Raw genomic sequence first — 25,605 nt, 5'->3', positions numbered from 1 at the left:
ATGTTAAAAATAGCCCATATAGAAACAAATATTAATTTGAATATCCACTTGTAGAATTAAAGAGAATAAGAATTAACTATGATACATTTTCTGATATTTCCTAACGCTGGTGGGAATATGGAATGTACTTTAATTATTACTCAATTTTTAAATTAACTAGATTTTTAAGGAAGAAGTGAGGGAAGATATGACTGCATGCAACGCTTCAAGGAAATTTCATGTTTATCATGAATTTTCCACCATTGAAATGGTTTCTACTTTTGTTTTCTAAAACTTAGAAAGGAAATTCTGCTTTTTTTGTGTTTTTAAAAGAAGATAGCTTTAGTGCAATAAGAGGATGTTTAACTATAGTTGCCAAATATTCTGATGAGCTTACCATAAGCAACAGGAAAACAGTCAGGTTCACTCTATCCTTGGTCACCAGCTATAATCTACTGGAATAGTATTCTTTTTAAAAAGTATTTGCCTAATAATAAGACTCAAAATGTACAGTAGATATTGTGAAAATGAAAGGAAAAGAAAGTGCTCAGGGTGAAGGAAGAACTGGGATAGGGAAATGGAGCAATTAGGAAAACAAAATATTATATGCATGAAGGTAAACATACATTATATATGTGCATATATAATATATATATAGATAGATAACTATACTACTAATCTCTGTAAATTCATCAAAAGGAACATTTTTTTATTTTCATTATTTGTTTGATAATTTTTTTCATGCCTCAATCTTGTAATCTGCACAATTACTTTTAAGAAAACAATGTGCAATATATTAACTAGTGTTGATTTCCTACTTTTTTTGAAATCTTATATCATTTTTATCCTTTGATTGTTTTGTCTTTAAAACAAAAACTATTATTTACTTTAAAATGGTAGCAGCCTAAAAGATTAAATTATGTAAATACTATAAGAAAAAATAGATAAATTCTTTAAAATTTGGAAAAGGTTTGTTAACCATGACTCAAGATCTAGATGTAATTTAAGAAAATATTTATTAAAATGACAATAAAATAACAACAAACTGGTATGATGAAAATATTCCACATGCAGAGCCAAAGAAATATCACAAATTTTAAAAACCATGCAACATTACTACCAAAAATAAACATTCCTGACAAAAAAATCCCAGTAGGCAATAATGAAACTTATAACCAGAGAATTTACCAAAAAAACATTAAAATTGTCAATCTAATCCTCAACAAGAAATACATATGAAAATGTGACACTGAAATACCATTTTTCACACAACATACTATTAAAAAGTGAAAAATTTACTAGCTGTTTTTGGCAAGGCAGTATCAAACAAATGCTCATGTACACATCAAAAAGAAAAGCAGAGTTTGTGTTGCTATTATAAAATATTGAAAGAGACAAATGACTCTTGGAATACTAAAAACCTACATATAACTTGCTATTTCCCACAACATTTTTGGACTGTCACGTATGCCAGAAGTTTGAAAATGTTTTATATTTAAGTGGGGTTGAGAAAATGTGAAAATATGTTGCCATTAGTGGGCAAGTAAAAGGGAAATACAAAAATAGAATGAGAAATGCTCGAAGAATTCAGAAAGAATAGTATTAGAAGTATCAGGATGAACTTGTGATTTTTACTTTACACACATACACACACACAGATCTCCTATCATCAATGAATTCAGTATGCAGTGAATTACAGCATGCCCTATATATTGATCTTGGATTTGATTATCCTTAATACTAAAATGAATTAGGACTGTTGTGATTTTTTTTTTTTTTTTTTTTGTCTTTTTGAGACAGGGTGTCTATGCAGTTCAGGCTGGCGTTGAACTCACTTTGTAGCCCAGGCTGGTCTGGAACTTGCAAGGATCCTCCTGCCTCAGCCTCCCAAATGCTGGGATTACAGGTGCGAGCCATCACACCCGGCTTTAGGGATCTTGTGATTCTAAAGCTAAGGCAGGAAAATACTACAGTACTTGAGACTGGTCCATATTATGGGTCAGAAAGGAAGTATTTAAGAGTAAAACTGAAGGGGTGTGTTAAAAGAATATAGAGCTAATCTGAACAGACTAAACATTCCCAACCTAGGTCAAATTTGATAATCAAAGTAACTGATAGTAATACATGGTCCAATAGTAATAAAAGGGATCAACTTCTAGTAATGCAACTGATTTTAAAGACCAGAGCTTACAGTATTTCTTTTGGAAGGAATGAACCATGAATATTAGCTAAAGTTGCAGAAGGTCTTCTAACACAACGGGATACCTGCATGTTCTTTGTCTCCATATAAATATTTTATTAGCGCAAAGACAAAACTTTCTAATATATTGCAGCAAATATGAGTAAGTACATAAGCAGATGACCAAAAGTAATAATCACGAAAAAGGAAAAGACACATAAGCCTTATGATGTGTTGGATGTGCTGAAAAGAATCAACCTTGCTTACGTAGTTCAGGGGGCACACCTAACCTGATTCTAGCCATGATGAAATGCCAGACAAAGACAAGCGAGATTTTTAAATTTTTTCTGATATCAAAAATGTCAGTTTTATGACCGATAACAAAAAAATTGAGAGACAGTTTCAGTGAAAGGCAGACCTAAAAGAGATGAGGCATTTGAATGTGGTGCATATTCTGGACCAGATCCTACCTAACCCAAAGAAAAAGTGCTATAAAGAAGATTATATGGACCTCTTATACAACAACAATAAATGTATCTTATACAATAACAATAAATTGTAATTAGATAACATATTATTGCTATGTCAAGTTTAAGTTGGTAACTCTTTGGTCATCACATAAGAAAATGTATTTTTGAGAAATGTACATTGGGGCATAAAGGATGAAAAGACTGCATATATTAAATCTAATTTTAAACAGTGCCAGAAGAATAAATGATACATGTGTATATATCATACAAACACACATCTATACTGAAATAATAAAAAGAAAGATCATAATACAAACAAATACAGCAAAATGGATAGAAAATTAGAGAAATGCATTTGGGGCTTTTTCCGTCATCATCTTGAAGCTTCTATGTTAGTTTGAACTGGTTCCAAATAAAATTTTTAAAACTGTATCTCTAAAGGCACTAAATATTTCAAACTTGGGTGTTTAGGTAGAATTATTTCACTTTTATAAATGAATATAGGTGGTATAATTTGAAACTAGAAAAAATACTCATCTCCTTTAACTTGAAAACATATTGAGCAGAGATTGTCTTATTGTATTGTATATATAAATGCATTTTATCATAAAATACAGTAGTTATCATAAAATACAGTAGTAGGTAGTTTCACTGTTCCATTTTAAAAATCAGAGTCTATGAAGTACTTTGAATGCATTACTAATCATCTCATGAATAATTTCTAAAGTTAGGCTGTATTATAAACTAATATAAAAATCAGTTGTTTTTCTCATAGAAGTTCCGTAGGCAAAGTCACATTTACATTATTCCAAAACATTATTTATGGTCTCTAAATATCAACTGGGATTTTCTTATTTGTATTTGTGTAAACTTGGATTTGAAGTTTAAAATGGTTGCTTAAAGTTGAACCAAGATAGAACAGAATACACAACAAAGATCTTCGTCTTAAGACCCCCTTATCCTGTGCCCCCAGGAGACATGGTTTGCTTCTTTATACTTGTAACAATATTCACTAATATCACTAGACTGGAACACATTCTTTTAACTCAGGTTTAACACAAAATAAATTTCTATCTAATTTCTTAGGCAATATCACATTCATCCTAGAGCTCTTTAGGAAAAACATTCTGATTACATATGAGCAGTCACTGAAGAAATAGATTTTCTTTTATATTTGTGTCTCATAAATTGTGAGACGCTTGAGTCCATTAGAAAACCATTTTTGTAAAATACCTCAACGTTGCAATTTCACACAATTTCCTGAATAATCATTTTAAATAAAAAGGGTTAAATATGCGAATATGAAACAAAACTTCTCTGATGTACCTGTTCTAAGTTTTGGGGATCGCGTGATTCTTTGGAATTAACTTCAATTTCTTAGTAAATAACATACACAATGTATGTCTGAACACTTATGGATGAAATAATACGCTGAGAATGTAGTTGTACTATGCCATCAAATAAGTAAACAATTCTTTATGTAACATTCTATGCTCAATGCAATTTTCTCATGGTAAAATTACACAAAAATAATTTTGGTTCTCAGCTTAAACATTCAAGTTATGGCAAACAATCTCAAATAAGAAGATCAAAATTCTAGTTTCTATTTAGAAAGAGAGCTGAGATGTGGTTAGGAGAGCAGAGATGTGCAGAGGGTAATATTTAATAAGATCTGTTCACAAAACATGAGATAAGGTGGTAGGTGCTTTATTTATTTCATTGAACAGTCATTGTATATAACGGAAAATAATTATGAAATAGGAATTAAAGAAAAAGATGTTAATCAATTTGGTGGGATCCTTAAGATTCTGTATGCTTTATATTTCACAATCAAATTACATTTTCTCAAACTAGTTTTAATTCACTTATCTTCATTTTATCAATTTATATTAGTAAATTTTGATGATAAGAGATAAAACATTTTGATCATCCTTGAAATTATTTTTATTTAAAAACACAACCAAGTAGTACATGATTCAATTGCTTAACTTTTAGATGACTGTTGGAATACTTGTTTTAGTGGACTCAAAGATGGAATATGGTCCAACTCTTAAAGATAAGGATCACTTTTGACTTCATAACCAAGGAAAAATTTGTAGAGAAGTTGCTTGAGCTCTACCAGAAAGGATGAGTATGACTATAAATGGTTGTCAGTCAGGACATTGTACACAAGCAAACAGAATGTCACATTAAAAGGCAGAAAAATATGACCCAAATCTCAGAAATAATTAATATTACAGAGTTGTTGAGAGTTCAGATTTCTACTGTGAAATAGAAACAAAGCCAAAAAGTACACTTGAAATTATATAATACATCTTGAAGTTTTAAAATAATGAATTTGATGTTTTCTTAGTGAGATATAAACAAAAGATTTTGGAGAATACTATGAAATCACCAGCATACTATGACATCACCAGCATATCAGGGCAGATTATTTCATTTATCAGGAAATAATCTGTCCTGATAATTATTAGTACTTACAGACCTAAAACAATAACTGTAAATGGAAGCTGACATGCCATATGTCTAATAATACGAAAGTAACTTTTTACTTTGAGAAATATTCCTTCATGATAATCTTGAAACTTAAGCCTCAAATTATAATTGCTGTGTTCTTCAGATTTCTAAACCCAGTTCTAGAACATGACCACATGCAAATTAATGACATTGGCCCCCTAAATGCCAGGTTATTTTATTCTTGCATTCTGCTAAACCATAGATGTCTCACATATCCAAGTACCACCATTACTTCTAGGGTATACATAACTGGTGTGATCAACTTTTACTAGGAAAGACCTGGAGGTAGAGGCACCCTCCTAGGCTCTGGAAGAACAAGAACAATGAAAGTGTTAAGCTTCTGAAAAATGGTCTAGGAGCAGATGACCAGAACCCATGTGGACATATCCATCACCCCAAAGACTCGTCCCTGTGGGCAAAGCAGAAGAGACTCTGGCATCCAAAGCTAAAGATCTTGCCCAGAGAAGAAGTCCTACTTGCCTGAAACTGGTGTTGTATTTTGACATGATTGGATAAAATAAATGAGAAAACATCTAATAGTATGCACAACAGGTATAGAAAATATCTGAATTTGAGTGCAAAGTAACATTAATGAGAGAAAGGAATGAATTCAAGAATCACTGGGAAAATAATCAATAGTGTGAAGTGTTCAAATACAGAAAAGGCAGAACTATGATAGGGAGGGCAGTTGTAGAAAGTGATTTAATTGTTGAGGCTGGGTGGCTAGGGAAATAAAGGTGTTCTAAACAGAAGAACTCATTTGCAGAGAAACAATGCACCTCACAAACAAAGAAAACTCCTTGCAGAGGCTCCTTTCCTTGCTATTTTCCTGTAAGTATATCAACTTTTCTGAAAAACCTTAAGTTGTATAACCCACTCTCTAAACCTTGAAAGGAATAATACAAATCATAAATACAAACTATCTCATCAATCACAAAAACTATTTCCCATTTTCACATATAGTCTTGTTATTTAAATGTAATAATTTGACTGAGAAGCTCTAGAAATTTAGTTTTTACTAGGGGAAACTGTAAGATTCATATTGCAGTTCTTAATGATTCATTCTGATTTAGCAAATAAAACATTAAGGAAACAGCTGTGTCAAGTTACAACATAATTTATCCAGACTTCTTTTAAATAAAAATATTAGTTAAAGACAGAAAATAATCAACATAAATGTGGCATATCATAGTCTCAAGTATGTGACAGTGAGGTTGATATCCTCAGGATTTTTCAGACGTATGTAGTACCACATGTCACCCCAAAGTAGTATACACAACACATTATATGGGGAGTTTGAAGACTATGAAATATCAATAGCTTATTACAGGAAAGATTCTAAAACTTGCTATTTTCTTCATAGAAAATTCCTACTACTTGGAGCAAATAGATCTAGAAACATAGTAAGATAGCATTTTTCTTTTCTCCAACATTTTAAAATAATTTATAAAATATAGAATGTTAAAATTAACACTTTTGAAGATTAACTTCAGGTGCATGCTTTAAAATTCTATATTGGTAAAACAACTCAAAATACTTAAATTTTTTTTTAAATCTATTCTCCAGAGCAAACCATGTTTCTAAGGAAAATAAGTGCATATGGGTGTGGGTGGTAGAAACCTGCCTTCTTCTTATGTAAAGTTTGTATAAAATGGTTCTTTCTAACCAAAATGTTTCCCCATATGGAGAGCAGGTTTGCAGCAAAGATGTTGTTGAGTATACAGTGAGAGAGACTGTCAGCCATCTGAGTAGGAGGCAACTGTCACCGACTGATGCTGAGGATCCCATTAAGAACAGATACTCAACTCAGGCCTTTCAGGTTAGGGGACTGAGGTGTTGCTTGCTGTGCTTAGGAGGCACTGGGGAAAGTATTCAGTGTTGGCAGGCATTACAGAAATGCAAATTAAACAATACTGAGATTTTGTCTTTCTTCAGAAATAAAGACAATCATCAAGAAATCAAATAATAGCAAATGCAAGTATGGCTGTGGTTAAAAAGTGAAACACACATTGCTGGTGGATATGTAAAGTACTGTACCCATCATAGTAATCAGTATGAAGATGTCTCAAAAACTAAAACTAGCAATTTCATTCATCCCAGCGTATTGCCCTTTCTAGGAGTTAAAGATATCACATGACAGTGATACCAACGTACTAATGTTTATCACAGCACATTTCATAATAGCTGAATCTTGAAAGAAGCCTATATGTTCATCAGTAGATGACTAGACAAAGATATGTGGGATCTACACATAAAGAGAGATTACTTCACTATAAAGAAGGATAAATCCAAGGTATTTATAGGGAAATAATGCATCCTGAAGCATAATATTAAGTGAGACATAAATCAGACACATGAGCTTAAGTACCATAAAAATATAAAGATGAGTAAAAGAAAACATGGAAATAGATTTTTGGCCAGTGAGAAGGGGACCAAAAGATCGAAAGGGGATGTAAAGACATTTAAGATGTATCATGTATGTGTACAAAATATTCAAAATGAATGTAAAGTCTCAAACAACAACTAAGTAATAATAAAGAAATTATAACAACAATGATGAAAATGGGGACAGGGATCAGTGAGAGGAGAGAGAGAGGAAGATGGAGACAAGAAGGGCAACAAAAACCATCATGAATGTTAAGTGCACGTATGTCCTTCCTAAGATGGATATAAGCATTGTGTACTGTGAACACATACCAACAAAAACATTTAGAAAATAAAGAATAAGCATTCAAGAAAATTATAGACAGCAGAAGGGCTTTATACCCATTGTAGAATAAGTTCTTAAAATACATAGGCCTAAAATATGCGATTATTTTGGAAATCAAACTACATCTTTATAAGAAGGAAAGCAATGATAATTAACGATGCTAACCTAGGGTGGAGGCAAGGTCCAAACCACACTTGGAAAGCCAGTTTTATAATTTTTCCCTTAGTAAGCCAGTTAGGAAAGAGAGAGAAATAAAGGGCACCTAGCTTGGTAAAAGAAAGTCAAATTATTAATATTTGCAAATCACTTAATTTTGTACTAAGAAAAATCTAAGTACTCTATCCAATGACTGTTAGGGCTTGTAAACAAATTCAGTGCAGTTGTAGGATACAAAATTAACAGTAAAAAAGCAGCATTTTTGCATATCAATAATGAACTTTTCCAAAAGCGAAAGCAATTTTTCACAGTAAGTATAAAAAAATTAGGGCGAAATTCAGCAATAATGTCAAAGGTATCTACATTGAAAACTACATAAGAAATTGCTGAAAAAATTATACAGGCAACAAAAATGGAAACATATCCTGTGTTCCCCAATCGAAAGACTTTATACTGTTAAAATGACTATACTGCCAAAAGTAACCCAAAGATTCAGTGCAATCCTCATCAATATAACAATGATTTTCTTAAAAGAAACAGAAAGAAGAGTCCCAAAATTCATATGGAGCCACGAAAGATTCAGAGTGGCCAATGTGTTCTGAAGAAAAAATATTTAAAAGGAAAAAATATAGATATCTCATAATTCCTGACTTTAAAATATACTACAAAGATTTAGTAAATAAATCAGCTTGCTACTGCACGCGTAAGCCAATGAAACAGAATAGAATAGCAAAAAATTAATACATACACACACTGAAAACTGATGTTTGGCAAAAGTACCAACAATATAACTCCTCAAAAAGGGCATTCTTTTCAATAAATGATGTACGCAAAACTGGATATAAATATGAAAAAGAATGAGACTAAATGGCTGCATCTCATCATATAGAAAAAATTATCAGCTCAAAGTGGGCCAAAAACTTAAACATACGTCATGAAACTATGAAATATCTCTATGATAGTCTACAGAATCACTGTAAGACTTGTTATAGGCAATGATTTTTAAATATAGAACCTCAAAAGCTCAAGAAACAGCAGCAAAAATATAGAAATGGAATTATGTCAAACTAAGAAGCTTCAGCACAGGAAAGGAAATAACTGAGTTAAGAGATAATCTACAAAATGGGAAAAAAATTTGTACTGCTTAAAAATGACCTGGTTGATAATAAGTAGAAGAAGAGAAAAGTTCTCAATACATGGAAATGATTAATGTTTGAGAACATGGAAGTCCTTATGAATGTGATTTGTATACACATTACACATTGTATACATGTGTCAAATTATAACATACCAATATACCCTAGACATAATATACTCCAATAAAGATGTTCATAACTTTCTCAAAAGCTACATTTTATAATAATAATGAGAAAATAGAGATCTGTAGGTTTCTTATGCATTGAAGAGTAAAAGTAATGGGGACTAACAGACCATGGAAGAGTAGGTAGTTTTCTTGCTGTTAACTGATTTTATCAGGATAACTTTAAAACATTTTAATGATTTTTGTGACTTGTTGAAATAATCTAGGGGGCTGGGGATTTAGCTCAGCGGCATAAGCGCCTGCCTTGCAAGCAGGCAGTCATGAGTTCGATCCCTGGTACCGATAAAAAGGAAAAAGACAAAAAAAAAAAAAAAAAAGAGAGAGAGAGAGAGAAATAATCTGCATATATTTGAAGCACGCAAATGAAAAACCATACTTGTAGGTACTCCTGATAGTGTCACTACGAACAATATAATAATCACACAAAGATGTAATAAAAATACATTATTTGAGTATTTACATTTAAAACATTTTTATGTTAAAAGATATGTATTTGTTAATCACCTTCAAAACATGTAGTCTACTTCTAATACATTTATCCCACTGTTCCTTCCTCGTCTGAAGTAGTTCTGGAAGGCTTCCTTTGTGAGTATCTTTAGATGATGTGATCATAAATGATATAAATGTTGGCCGGTGCCATCCAGTGGAAAGGCAGGCTTTAAAATACGTTAGGGTGTACCCGGATCCACTTTCTTCATTAGATCTGACACCATGACATTTTTTTTCATGTCTAAATGACCACCAAAGTTAAATGTTTCAAGTTGATTTAGGACACTGAGGCAGGCACAACAGGACAAGTAAAGAGAGTCACAAAAGAGGACTTTCAGAACTGCTTCAGAAAACAGGCAGAATGATGGGATAAGTGTGTTCAAAGACTCAGTATTCTGATGAAGATTACTGGTGACGTGTCTTTTACTGGAGTAATTATTTTTTACTTAAACATTCACTTTATAGGATGGATCACTTTGAGAAGCCAGAGTCACCATTCCAGCCCCCTATACAAAGCATTACTGTTCCATAAAGAATGCTCTCTGGTTATGTGACTCACTTCCCCATTTGTCTCTGATTTGGTCAATTTTACCTTAACAATTAAACTTATGGGCTGACCATAGATTAGTCCCACCTCAGGCCCATCTGCCTGTGAGTTCCCAGTTTGTCCCACTTTAGACCCACCTCACCTCATGGTTTTTACGCTATAAAAAATCCCTAAAAAATACAAAATCTTTGGCAACCACTCGGGACCCCCCTTTTGTCTCTCTCTCAGACAAAAGCTTTCTTTCTCTCAATAAATATTTCTGCTCTTTAAAAAACTCACTTTACTTTTTGATCACACTTCTTCCATCATCCCCAGAGGGTTTCTGGTAATCTTTTTTTTGGGGGGGGGGCACAAAGAAATAATTATGTTATTATCAAAATATCAAATTATCAAGTGTAACAACAAGTTAGCAATGGTTTACTTTTAGGAGGCTATTTTCAAAGAACAAAACAATTTTCAAATTATTCTTTCAAAACCAGTAATATTATGAGACCAGGACAATCTGGTAACAATCCTAACAGTCACACAACCTACCACCTAACACAGGAAAAAAAGACTAATTTTTATGGTGAAAAGTCTGAAGTACCTCACGATGGAGTTTTTTTCGTTCTTTGTCTCCCCCCACCCTGTTTTTGTTTTGTTTTGTTTTTGAGGCAAGGTCTCACTATGTAGTGCAAGCTGGCCTCAAACTCATGGCAATCCTCCTGCCTCAGCCTCCTATACTGAGTGCTGAGATTACAGGTATGCCCCACCATGTTTGGCTAAATTACAGTCCTTAAAGTAGTTTTATAACAGAACAGTCTCTCCTTTTGAGGATGCCTTCATCTCTGAGTCTCCTTACTATTCTGAAAACTCATTTCTAAGGACCATTTCTGGCACTTCACTAGCTAACACTGAAAGCAAAACCACACTTGATAATGATAGTACACCCCACAGCTATCACTGCCAGAGTCCCAATCTCTCAAAGCAGCCCAGCTGGACTCTTAATAAACAACACAAGTAGAAGAAACTGTACATGAAACCAGGTTAACTGTAACTGGTGATTGTAGCCAGGCAATGGGCACACAGGACCTAAAGATAACTATCCTCTGTGTTTCTGAAAGTCTCCATAATAAAAGGTAAAAAAGTTTCTTTAAAAAAGTAGACTTGTACTTGTAGGAAGTGGTTTAAGATTTGAGAGGCAGAACATATAGCAATGTAGCATTAATCATCCACATATACAAGGTCACATCTAGAAATAAAGAGGAAGCATCCAAAGTAACGTTATTGTGTTTTTGGTTTGTTTCTGGGATGCAAAAAAACGAAAACAAAAACCAAACAAACAGATCCACAAATGATAAGATGCAAAATGAACAAAACTCGAGACTCATTTAGTCATTATAATCTCTACCTCCTGCAAACTCCCATCTTCTGGTGACGATTGATCTGCTTTCTGTCACTACAGACTAGATGGCATTCTCTAGAATTTCAGAACCATGGAACCATATAGTCTATAAGTCTTTTTAGCTGACTTTTCACTCATTATAATTATTTTGACATTCATCTATATTGTTGACCATATCAATATTTTATGTATTGTTTTGTGACTAAGTAGCATTTCAATATGTGGCTTTAACATAATTAGTTTCTCTGTTCATTTGTTGGTGTTCATTTAGGTGGTTTCAAGTTTGGTCTACTATCTGCTGTGGGCAAGACTTGATTTAGTGCGAATCTGTATAGATTAAAGCTATCATAGCTCATATAAATATTTAGGAGCAGAATACTTAGATGGTAAGTAATATGTCTATGTTTTCACAAAACTGCTAAACTGTTTTGTACTTCCACAAGCAATATATGAAAGTTCCGGTTGTTCCACATCCTTTAAATATTTTTAATTTTAGACATTCTACATCTGGGTAGCATAGTATTTCACTGTGGCTTTCATTTTCATTTTCCTAATGATTGATTTTGTGTAGTAAATTTTTGCATAATCATTTACTACTAGTTTTTCTTCTTTCTTGAAGTGCTTGTTCCATAATTTGTCCATTTACAAAACTGATTTGCTTATTCATTAAGATTTGAGACATCTTTAGACACTTTAGAATAAATCCCTTCCTCAGATACATCACCTGTAAATATTTCTCTCACTCCAGTCAAAAGATTGTCTTCCCTACTCCTAATGTATTAGTAACTTTCAAGTCAATTTTTTTTTCTTGTTGATTTTTGTTTGTTTGTTTGTTCTCACATTGTTAAGGACAGAATCAATGGCCTTAATATGGTAGGATAGTATTTTACCACTGTGATATACCCAGGTGTCATACGTGTTAGTCTTACTTTGAATGAAATCTAATCATGTTTTTAAAATATCATTATAAAATATGACGTCTAAAAGAAAAAGAAAAAAACTACCTAACCAAGGTTTATAAAATGTATCTCCTATGTCTTCTTCTCTGTAGTTGTAATTTCACTTTTAGGCCTGGGATTCATCTTCATTTTTATATATGGTATGAGATCTGCAAGATATGGATCTAAGGTCTTTTATTTTTATATTATGGGTATTCAGTTGTTTTAACATTTCTTCACTAATTTCCTTTGAACTTCTGTTGAAATTAATTAGCAAATGCTATGAACTCAACTGTGAGGGCCCTGAAATCCAAATACAAAAGCTCTAACCTCCAAATTGGTATTTGGAGAGAAGGTCTCTGAGAGATACTTAGGATTAGGTGAGGTCATACAAACGAGAATCTCATTGGAGTTGGTAGCCTTACAAAAAGAGACAGCAGCAAGTTTGTGATCTCTTTTTCTTCATTCATTAAGGAAAAAATCATGGTAGCACAAAGCAAGGAGGATGTCTAGAAGCCAGGAAAAGCGTTCAACAGAATATGATGATGTTGTTGCTCTGATGGTTATTTCTGGTATGGTAAAGCTGACCAAGCTATTCTGTTCTATTAATCTATTTGTTTATCTCAAAATCAAAACCAAGGAGCATTCTTTAGAATAATCTTCCAATTTTAGAACCTTTTTAAAGTTATTTTGACTATTCCAGTTCCTTTACATTTCCATATAAGTTTTAAAATTAGCATCTCAACTTCTGCAAAAATGTTCTTGTGACTTTGACATTGCAATGAAAGTTTAGATCAAACCGGGAAAATACTACTGAATCCTAAGATGTGTAAAGGTAAGTTTTTCATGTGTCATAGTCTTCTCATTCTTTCTTTCTTTCTTTGGTATTTTTGGATTTTTTTGAGACAAGGTCTCACTATATAGTCCAGGTTGGTCTTGAACTCACTTATATAGCCCAGGTTGGCCTCAAACTCATGTTGATACTCCTATTTCAGTCTCCCGAGTACTAGGGTTGCAGGTATGTGCAATCATGTCCCGTTATAATTTTTAATGTGTAAATTTTGTGTATTTTGTCAAATTTGTCTCTAGCTACTACATAACTTTTCATCATTGTAAATCATATTTTTATTTCATTTCTAATTGTCACTTTACTACATTAATGATACCTAAAATTATAATTTTTTGAAACAGTCCTAGGAAGAGTTGGTGGACAAGATCTTTTTGAGCACTAAGTAAAATCTCCTAAACAGAAGAATACAGTTCTCTAAATGTCTGGAACAGGGGTAAGACAATCACAAAACATTCTTGTGCGATATCTACCACTTGCACTGTGTTGTGTCAGTGAGCAGCAAGAGTGATATAAATAATGAGAATGAGGAGGTAGAAATACTGGTTTCACATGAACAATCTTAATCAGAATACAAGAGTAATATCACACAATTGTTCACAAGAATGTTCAAAAGTATCTTCAAATATTTAAATATTTTAACAATCATCACAAGTTGTTAGGGTAATAACTAATTAATATGCATTGTTTGTCTACCATATGATTTACAACAAGTGTTTTTTCTTTTATACTACATAAAGGAAAAAATAATAAGCAATCATTTATTTTTGGATGGCATAAACTGACAGACACAAAACACTGAGTTCATTAGCAAGGAGATTAGCTTCAAATGAAACATATTTATATCTGCTTTTGAAGAGATTTTCAAAGTTACATTATTTTTTCTTATCTTTCAGCACCTGAAGGGAATTAAATGTCTGAATGACAGGTTGGAGAATAACAATCAGGGAGTGAATTGTTTTTCTGAAAAGCTCAATTTCCACCACTGAAAATGACCTTATATTTAAGGAAGCAAGGGTAAAGAAACTATTTTACAGAAAAATAGTAAGGAATTCTTATGTTTCTCCAATCATCCATAAATAGCGGATCCCTTTTATAAAAATAATCATTGAAGAAAGCCATAAACCTTTCTCTGTGAGAGAAGTACTTTTTTATACATCCCTTAGAGTTAACAGAATTTTTCTAATATACAGAAAACTGAAAATTTCACAAAACAACGTGTGAAAGCTACCACGTGAGTTCAAAACGATTGCAGGATACAAAATTAATATGCAAAATCCGTAGCATTTCTCCACACTAACAATGAATTTTCTGAAAAAGTGATCAAGAGAATAATCTTGTTTATAATAATTTTAAAAATTAAAATAGGAATAAGTTTAACTAAGTTGATAAAAAATACACACTGAAAGATAAAAAATATTAAGGAAAGAAATTGAAAGTATGCTTTTATACAATGTGATTTCTTCAAAACAAGGATATATTTTCCATAAAATTTCTCGGATGGTTTCCTTGACAGAGGGCTATTTATTATATGTTAGGCAGCTTCATATCAAGTTGTCTATAATTATGGATCTAGATTCCTACAGAGCAACCATGGCAGCTTCTACACGCCCTTGCATTTGAGCCCTGGGAGACATTGGGCTTACAATTTCTAGCATTCCACTTTGAGCTTGCTGTAAGTGTATTTACTCATCCACCAGAGAAGGGACTATAATCACAATGGATAATGGCAAAGGAATTCCCAAAAGTAAAGTGAATCATGAGGATATGACAACATAGCAGATTCAGTAGGTATAGACCATAAATCATGAAGCAGGGTGTGCAGAAGGGAGATAGCAGTGGAAATAAGAGAGCAGAGCTCACAGCAAGTGAGATAGCTACAGCAAACCTTCAGAAGATAAATGTCGTGGTTTGATTTATTTCGGACAGCTTTGTGTGTTGAGTTGTGTGTCTAAAAAGATAAACCGAAGTCCTATACCCCAGTATTTTGTGAAAACCATTACATTTGGAACAACAATCTTTGCACAGGTAATAAAGTTAGGATATTGCCATCCTGGAGCACAGAGGGCTCAAATGCAGTGAGTGATTATGGTCTAATAAAGTGAAATGTTTTTGATAGAGTAACACACAAAAAGAAAAAGGTGGTCGTGTAAAAAGAAAGACAGAAATTGGAATGATATATCTCTGAGCCAAGGAACTAGAAGCAATAACCAGCAGCCAGAAGGGAGAGATGCAGAAGAGGCTTTTCTTTAGCATTTTCAGAGTACATGGCCTCCCCACATGCTGATTTTGGATTTCTAGCCTCCAAAACTGTGAAAAATGACATTTCTACTGTTTTAAATACTTTGTAGGCTTTTATTATGACCACTCTTGGAAATTAACACAAAAAAATTAACACCCTAGATTGTAAAATGTATGGGAAATGAGGGAGACTGAGATGGGAGACTAATGAAGAGACTTTCAGTCACCAGGTGACAGATCTTCAAGACACTGAACAGAACAGTGACAGCAGAAATGCCAAACAACAGGTGATGCTGACTGCTGAGTTAATAGGACTGGATATTAGTGATATGAGGATTTTGGAAAGAAAGAGTTAGGGATAAACACCCAGATTTCTGGTTTTAGAAACACTTCTAATGGTGATTGAGAAGAAATGATTTGGTCGGGAGTGGGAATAAAATGAGTTTTGTTGTGTTCAAGCACAATGTGAACACCTGAGTAACACTAAAGTGAGCTTGTCCCATGGGAAACTTCATCTCAGTATCAAAAACAAGTTATGGGATGGAGATATCGTTAAGGAGGTGTTGAATGATGCTCTGTTTTATTAATAGTATTACTTATTGCATTTAATGTTTTAATCTCTTTTTAACCACAAATCCAGGAGACAAAGTTCCACATAGAAAAGTTGAGGAAGATCTTTCAGTAAACACTACTATTCTTCATACGCCAACATTCAATTTTTTCTTTCATCTTTTGGATATTATAGTGATATTAACAATCAATTCTGGCTCCCGTTAGTCAGTTCTGCAAAAAGAAGCTGATCTTAACTTTTGGCAGTTTCCTGACTTTGGGCCTCAACCACATATCCAGGAAAATAGTGCAAGAGAGAGGAAATTTCACTAGACATTGTATTACATTTTATATAGATTATCAATTATAATCCTTGTATGACTAATTTTCCTTAAATGCTAATTAATTATAATCCTTAGTGAAAACTGAACAAATATATATGTTAAACCAAAACCAAAAGAAAAAATCATAAAAGCTTTAGATGCCATAAACAGACAACTGTCCTAAAGTCAGAGAATGAGCTGGAGCTGGAGAAGGGAGCTCATGGGAGCAGGTGAAGCAGCCTGGCCATAAACCGTGGAACATTTCCACATCCAAGATACAAGAAGCTGAAATAACATCCGTGTTGGCTCTAGTAAAAATTTTCTCAGAGAGAAACTGAAGCCCAGTAAAGGCGGATATTAAGAGTAGAGGGATATTAAGCCAAAACCTTTCTTTATACAGGCAACTAGGAGACTTGTACACAGATGCTCCAATCACATGAGTATTGGGGAATCCCTAAATCCATTAACTCCAGAAAATTGGCATGCAGTAAAAGGAAAACAAGTAGCCAAAAGAAAAAAAAAAAATCAACCAATTTCAAGCCCCATCCCACAGCTCTGATGAAGCACGCAAAACAAGGAGATGGAACAAATGGAAAAAATCATGAATTTGAAAAATGAAAGAGAAAATTTCAAAGAATTGATATTGTAAACATAATAAAAAGATGAAGCAAAAGACACTGTAAATGATTAGGAAATATTAAAAAATAACAGCTAACATTGATTGAACACTTCATATTTTCCAGACATAATCTAACACAGAGAGAGAGAGAGAGAGAGAGAGAGAGAGAGAGAGAGAGAGAGAGAGAGAGACCTTATTTTACTTTCCAGTAACTTTAACCTCACAGGGCAAGTACCACGGTATCCTTTTTACCAACCAGGAATCAGAAACAGAGAGATAAAGAAAACAAGTCACACATATTGCAAATAACTGGGCAGACCTTTGAAAATGTCATTTCAGAATTCATACGTCAAACCATTGTGGTGCACCAAGTAGATAGTCAAGAAGTAATTCTAATAAAGTCAAGGAGCTAATCTCATTAGGTGGGCTGAAATTAAACCTTCATACAACTAAAAAGAGAGGTAGAAAAGTGCGTGAACACCTGAGAGAATCTGCTATTATTAATGTGGTACTGGATGATACAAAGAAGATACAAGAATGAATGAACAGGTAAAGATAACCTGATGATAAATATAAATATAGACTATTAAGAATTCAAAGAAAGAGAATAGAAAAGATCAGCGAAGAAACACATGTAAGGGGAAAAGGAGATGATGTTGAACAGTATCTGGAACTGAGGAAAACTACATTGTCAGAAAGAACACATAATTTACCTGAAAGGTAAATTTAAACATATCTAAACCTACCAAGATTATAGCAAAAATGCATAATGTCAAGTCAAAGAAAGCTATCAGAGCCAATGCAAACCTATAAAGGAATCATGATTCAACTTACTGTGCAACATGTGTACCAGAAGACAATATAATAATATTTAAAATGCTGAAGAAAAATGAAATTTGAACTACATCTCTATACCTAACCCACTATTCATTCATGCGTAAATAAAGGCAGAAAGTATAAACAGCTCATCTCTGAAAGATTACTAAAAGAATAAGCCCAAAAGATATGAACCGAGTGCAAGAATCAATAGTAGATAAAGTAATTGGTTAAAAAGACAGTAAACCTAAATACTAAGTTGCAGTGGTGTCAGAGAAATACAGAAACAATGATGATTAATATTTACCAACCAGAAGATTGGAGATTTAACAGTCAGTGGGAACTATATTCTAGAAAACTATACAGAAGATAGGTAGGAGTGATTTGGAGTGGAATATACTATAATACTCGTGTTTCAGAGAAGGTCAGTGCTACTGATTAGTGCTTCATACTAAGTAAACATATTAAAAATTTAAAAGTCATTCAAAATAAAAAGGTAAGACTTTTAAACCAAAGCAAGATACAGTTGCAATAAGTAGTCCCTAAGATGAAAAAAGGTGGAAAATGATATACAGCAGTAACTTAGCTTACAAACTTAGTTTGTATGATGATTTGGGGGAAGATGGCGATGCTTATATTTGTGCCAGGACAACAGACATGGCTGTGTTTGCAAGGCTAGATTCATGATTTTCCCAATACCTTACCAGTCTGCCAGCAGAGGCATTATTCTCAGCACAGCACCTGGGGCCTTTACAAACATGCTATATCATAAAGGAAACAAGACAGAGCACAGAATCTTCTGCACATCAGGACATATAAAGGCCAGGCGTTTACACTTGACACCTCAAGGACTTTGCCCACTGATCAAGACATCCAGAGAACTGTGACCACTGATGTTTACAAAGATCTTCCAGGTTAATGCCCCCTGCCTTCTTTCAAATCCTATTTTTAAAAAAAAAAATCTCGCTTCTCTTTGCTCCATACAGATGGCCTTTTGCCTTCAGTCTGCCTGCCATCAGGCACAATGAATTCCATGCCATGTTGCCTTTCACAAGCCTGGTGATCTCAGCTGATCTCTGTCTCTTACCATCCCTTACAGTGTTTGTCACCCAATGCAGGATTTGCAAAGAGAAAGAAAATTTGGTTGACTGCTTTAGTTTGCAAAAAGAATTGTATGAAAGTAGAAGCATTTGTGAACTGTATGAAGTATTATTATATTTACTCAGAATGAAACAGAATAAAATTTCACATATGCAGAATTTTAACCATAAAGAAAACAAACTTACGTATGTTTATGAATGTGGACATACACAGAAAAATACAGACATGTGCAGTGAAGATGAATACAATCATCTTCAGAATGATGACTCTGGTAGGGAGGAGAAAAATGGAGGGCAGAGGAAGCTTGAGTTGTATTAATAATGTTTTATTTCCACATAAATAAATCAACAATAAAAAATTTAAAATTTCTGTGCTATATATTTTATTTTATTTTAGTCTTTTTTGAGATAGGTTTACCTATGCAGTTCAGGGTGGCCTTAAACTCACTTTGTAGCCCAGGCTGGCCTCAAATTTGCAGAGATGTTTTATTAATCGGTGTTGATAATATAGTTTAAAAGATGGCTACATTTATGACTCTATGATCTTGATTCAAAAAGGGAAATGTTACTTCTAAAGATAGAGTTCTATGATGCTCAGGAAGCTGAATTTTGGAGCTGATACTGAGTTCACATTTTATCAGTGTCATTTAATTATCTACTTACTATGAGCTTAACCAACACTAGCATTATGCAGCTGCAAATTTTAGAGATATCAAAGATATATTTATTTATTTAACACAACATTTGCAAATTTATTAAAACTTTAATAATCTGTTGAACAAATTCAAAAAAATAAAATAAAAATTCCCAGAAGATACACATTTTACTTATGAGAAAACTGTACATATGAAATGCCAACTTATATATGCACAGTGAAATCTGATTATAATTTTTTCCAAATGTAAGGCATGATACAATTTTCAAACTATTATAGCTACTAACCTTAGGATAAAGAATATACAGTTGTCCAAAGAATTTACATCTCAAAGTTATGTCAATTAAGTTATTTTGAAGGGAACTTGTGAAATTAATTTGATTTGTATTAAGTTGGATAGTCTTGTGTGAAACATTGAAAATTATGGACAAGATAAACCAATAACATAAGCATAGAAACTCAGAGTTAGAAACAAGTTGCAGGTAGATGACATCAAGACATAAAATGTCAAACTAAAATAAGGAAATAATCAAGATGAATTAAGCTAAGAGTCTTCCTTCATATGAAACTAGATACAGAACTTTTAAAGAGGCATCTGTGATTGACAGAAGTCATACAATGACAGCCCACAGACCAAAGATTTTGACATGACAACTTATTGGGATTTATTTAAATATAAAGTAAAAGTTAGATGAAATGAATATATCTTTGATTTTTAAATCCACGTTGTCCTTTTTTCTTAATAAGTTGAATTCACCATTTCACACAGAAGCAATAAACTGGGGTTCAGTAATCGCTGTCCTCATCACATGAGGGTTTCCCCTTGGCCATTCATTTTCATTGTTATTGTACTTATTACAGCACCAACCTGCCTCCTATAGTCAGGAGACGTGCAGAAGCTGAGTTTAACGGTGAAAATGTGAGAGTAAAGGGCATGAAAAGGAAAAGAGGTGAGGGTGAACAGTGGGGTGACTAGAGAGGGAAATGTTGGGGCTGGATGAATAGAGGGAGGTGAGTTGGTTATGAGGTGTGAACCACAATATGGTGAATTTTATTTTTTTAAATTAAATAAAAGACACATTGCTATTAATGTTGCACAAAATGCCCTTCCTTGCTTCAAACACAATTATTCCACTGTTTTTGCAGTTTTCTAAAGCAGTGTTTTTTGTGTCTTCATGCTATTGTGGATGCCCTGCTGCCCTGAATTTATTTAAAATGTTTATTTTTCATGATCATTTCCATTTTAAGGAAAAACCAGAAGTATCATAGTGCCAGATCTGGTGAATAAGCTGGATAAGAACACATTTACAAGCCTGTCTTCCTATACTCACTATATTTTCTACTATGCCTTGCAAAGGCAATCACAAAAGAGGAATACCAAGAACAATGGGAAATGCGTTCAAAGCACAGGGGACTATTCTGATGGAAATTTATGGCAATGTGCATTTTATTTTATTTTAAAATTTTTCTTAAAGTTTGAATATGTACCATATAATTCAATCACCCCTTGTACTTTGTATAAGAGATGATTGGTGAAAAGAATTGAATAGTTGCAAAAGAAACTCCTGGTACCAGACGGACAATTTACAAGAAAAACAACATATCAAAAATGGAGTGCCATTAACTTAAATTTTAGTATCAGGGCAAAATATAGCAACTTTTCCATAAACCACATCCTCAAAGTATCTCCTTGGAATGCATTCTAGAAAAGAATTTTTTATCATGAAAGTCTTCATTAATTGGCACCAAATTCCATGACAATAAACCACAAAAGAAAATCCGTTGATTTCCAATTATGATTTAGTTTCTGGCATTCTACCAATGATTTCAATTATAAATAATAGTTAATGTTTCTGATTTCCTTGGGGGATCTCTCTTGCAAGTGACATTGTTTTACATGGGGCATTTAATGTAAATAAATTTATAATGAATGAATGAATCAATCAATGAATAATGTAATTTAGATCAATAAAATCAAGTGAGATTCTATAGAGTCCTCCACATACTCAATAATCAGAAGAAAGAAAGATTATGATGCCAATGACAGATTTATACCAAGAAGATAATGTTTGCTTATTTCATTCCTTTGCAGACTTACATTGAACCTGCTATTTCTTCCAGTTCTGACACTGAGAAAATATAATTGGAAATCCATTGCATCAGATAAGGATCAAAAGAACTCAGTAAAAGAAAAAAGAAAGCTTTGTGAATTTAGTTCTGAATTTTCATAAGGTAATATGACCTTGGTAAGATGGCTTATTGAGATATATTTGTTTCATTTTTGTAGCTATGAAACAAGAAAGAAAATAAATTCCACTATCAGATTATGGCTTTAAAAATAAAATCTCCCTAAACTACTTCTTTATAGAAATGCTTATAATTTAATTTCTAAATGAATGCACAATTTGAAACAAAAGCAAAACTGACTGCTACACTATTTTAGAAGTAAATTACAACCTATTACTACAGCTATTCCTGCATTTGGAATCTGATCCAAAAATAAATGTTTATTGGCTATTTTTTATTCAAGTGGTGTATATACATACAACATGAATTCTTAACAGTCATGTCTACATTTACTGATAAATCAGATATACTGTCTATTTGAAAATGAGAGTAGGGTCCCAAATATATTGGTCATGCATTTTGTAAAATTGTTTTTCTTATATACTATATGGGAAGAAATTGCAAGTCTCCACTTCCTGATATTTACTTGGTAAGAAGAATTTTAGACATCTTGAAGTACACCTGTGCTGGCCCAGCCTTCAGAGCTCAAGCACAGTAAATCAGATGTGCATTACTTCCATCTCAAAATTCACCTCCATCTCCATCACATGACAGGAATGACAATATTTACTCAAAGGTGAATGCTAAGAAGGTTTCACTGCACTGTCATTCTCTATTTAAATTAATGAAGATTTAAGTTTTCAACTAATAAAGTTTCTGTGATTCCAACTAACGTTACTGCACAAACTTAAATTTAGCAGACTTCTCCTTTGAAGTCATTATAAAGGTTGTACTTAAGGAACATAAAGAAATTTTCCTACTAATCTAGCAGTGATTTACTAGAGATTTTACTAGTGATTTACTAGAGATTTGTCAGTCTCAGAGCCTATAACAGATTGCAAGTCCTGCTGAAAATGAGAGGAAATAATTTTGTCAAGGGTGTGGATTTGATGCTAGCATAAGCTCTAAAGAAAGGAACCACATTCCTACGAGCTCAAAATTTAAGACAAGAAAGCACGTAGTACTCAAACAGAAACTAATCCAACTAGTTGTCTGCTTACCCTTGCAAAGCCTTCTCTCCAAACCAGTCTCCTTTTCCTAAAGTTCTAAGAAAGATTGGGTCTTCATTTGGTGACTCTTCACGGGTAACATTTACCTACAACGAGAAACAATGAAAGTGTAAATTCATACCCAAAATGATCAGAAGAACACTAATTGATCAAGTGAATTAAACTTATTTCTTCATTTTTTTTCCTGCAAAGGCCATCTTTATTCATACTTCCAAATGCACATCCTAGTTTTTCTAGGATATTCTAATCTCTATTCCTAAGAACTGATTGTTCATTCAAAGGCCCATCACATTTTCATGTACCTTCCTGGAGGACTGAGTCTGACTACAGCTCTTATGATTTACATCTTTCAACTAGCAAGATTTTTATGTAATAAATAGTATACTATTCAAATAAAGAATGATTTATAAAATTATAAATTAACATTATAAAATTAGCATGTATAAAATTAGCATTCACTAAACTGTAGTAAATTGTTTTAACAGAAAGTTTCATTGCTAACAACATATTCTGGCATCTGTAGGATTTGTCATATGGGTCACACTCCCCAGAAAGTAGCTGATAATATTTCTTGCTATATGAATAAAAAGCCTACATAGAGTAAGTTGTACCTTTGTATTAATTCACTTCTGACTCAAGTTCTATTAATGTTCACAATATTGGTCTATGTATCATCTAGAAAGGATAAATAATTAAAATTTACCAACCTACAAAATGTAATGAAGTATAAAACTAATTTTGTGAGACAAAATCAGCCACACACATTTAAAAATACTAGGTTTCAGGTTTCTAAATCTAGAAATTGATTGTCAATGACCAGAATTTTTATAAGTATGAAAAAGGTCTGTGAAAAGATGAAGGGAATTTAATTACTATTCTCCACTGATCCATTTGATTACCCCTCTACACAATGTTTCAAACCATGGAAATTCATTCTTAACCCTATTAGTAACCACTAAGCTAAATCAAAGAGACACTAATTTGCATGCTAATGAAGCTTTTATAGAAATGGAAAGTACAGAAGGGAGTCTGATTTAAAATAAAAATTACTGGACCCTTATGCCTGGGATTCTTATTCATTCATGTTCATTTAGATAGCTAATGTTTATATTTTCTGTTTGTATAACATCCTATTGTATAAATTTTACAAAATCTATTAATTCTTCTGGTGATATAACTCAGTGTTGCTTCCAGTTTTATGTTCATATTTTGTTTTGTGGTGCTATTAATAATGCTCTCATGGACACTTCCTTACATGGGCTTGGGTATCTATAGGCAAGAGTTTCAGTAGCATCAGCACTTACAAATAAAGAATAAATTTATTATTTATATGCAATTTCAGTCTTAGTATTGAGTATTGACTCACTCCTGATACAAACGTACATTGACATCACCAATGAATGAAAGTTTGTATTATCCTATGTGATCATCTGCAATTCTAAGACACAGATAATTTTTCAGGAAGACAGGTGTTAAATGATATTCTAGTCTCTTAATTCTTAATAGCTACTACTGTAACTCTCAAGTTCCTTTTCTTTTCAGGTATTGTGTTATACTGATCTTCATTTTTCATTAGATCTCAGATAAATTTCCTTATAAATAATTGAACATTTTAAATTAGTTATATTCTTCAACATCTGACTCTCTAAATGATGTATTTAATAATATGCTTAATAATGGAATATAGAAAAACTGATTTTTAAATTATCATATAGTAAATATTTCTATGGATTAAAGACATATACAGCTGCATGTAGCTCCTACCACAATTAGTTACAGAATAACTTCAGCACTTTAAGTGACTTCATGCTATGTGTTTGCAGTCACATCTTTCTCCAGCTTTACCCCTAGCAACCAAAGGTCTGTTCTGCACTATGTAAGTTGTGTCTATTTGAGATTAGCATATAAATGAAATATCACTGAACTTAATTTTTGGAACTATTTTTTGTTTCTCAACATAATGCCTTTGAAATTCATACAAATTGCTATGTGGTCCTGAAGTTAATTCTTTTAATTGCTGAATAATATTCCGCTAAATGAATATACCAGTCTTTTTATCTGATGGCTCCACACACTAAGGAAAATTTAGGTATTGACAACTATTAATAAAGATCCTAGAAATATTGATGCAAAATTTTTATGTGAACTATATTTTCATTTTTTAAAGAACAAATACCAAAAAATTATGACTTCTAGGCCACTGGTAAATTTTTTAACTTTATAAGAAATTGTCAATTAGTTTTTCAAACTGCTTCTCATTTTATATTGCCATGTGCAAGGTATGAAAGTTGCAACTACCCTACATCTTCATTGTACATCTTCATTGTCACTTCATACAACTTTCTTTCTTTCTTTTTAGCCATTCTATTAAGGATATAGTAGATCCTGAGATTAAGTTGCAATTTCCTAATGATTTGTGATATTCAGAATCTTTTCATGTGCAGATTCTGAATATCAGGATCTTTTATA

General features: G+C 32.8%; 1 protein-coding gene across 2 annotated transcripts in view; it reads right to left on the bottom strand.

The window, feature by feature from the left end:
* Prkg1 (protein kinase cGMP-dependent 1) overlaps positions 1-25,605 on the bottom strand; it is a 1,159,508-nt gene that overhangs the window by 161,332 nt on the left and 972,571 nt on the right. For both annotated transcript variants that reach the window (XM_063239051.1, XM_003473935.5), the window contains exon 7: positions 23,128-23,222. In XM_063239051.1, the coding sequence (XP_063095121.1) occupies positions 23,128-23,222 (95 nt within the window). The remainder of the gene's footprint in view (positions 1-23,127; positions 23,223-25,605) is intronic.

This window comes from Cavia porcellus, unplaced genomic scaffold (genome assembly GCF_034190915.1).
Source record: "Cavia porcellus strain 051 isolate PalLab524CR breed Dunkin Hartley unplaced genomic scaffold, mCavPor4.1 scaffold_28, whole genome shotgun sequence".
In the NCBI taxonomy this organism is placed as follows: Eukaryota; Metazoa; Chordata; class Mammalia; order Rodentia; family Caviidae; genus Cavia; species Cavia porcellus.
Note: the sequence above shows the minus strand (reverse complement) of the source record. Positions and strands in the feature narration are given on the sequence as shown.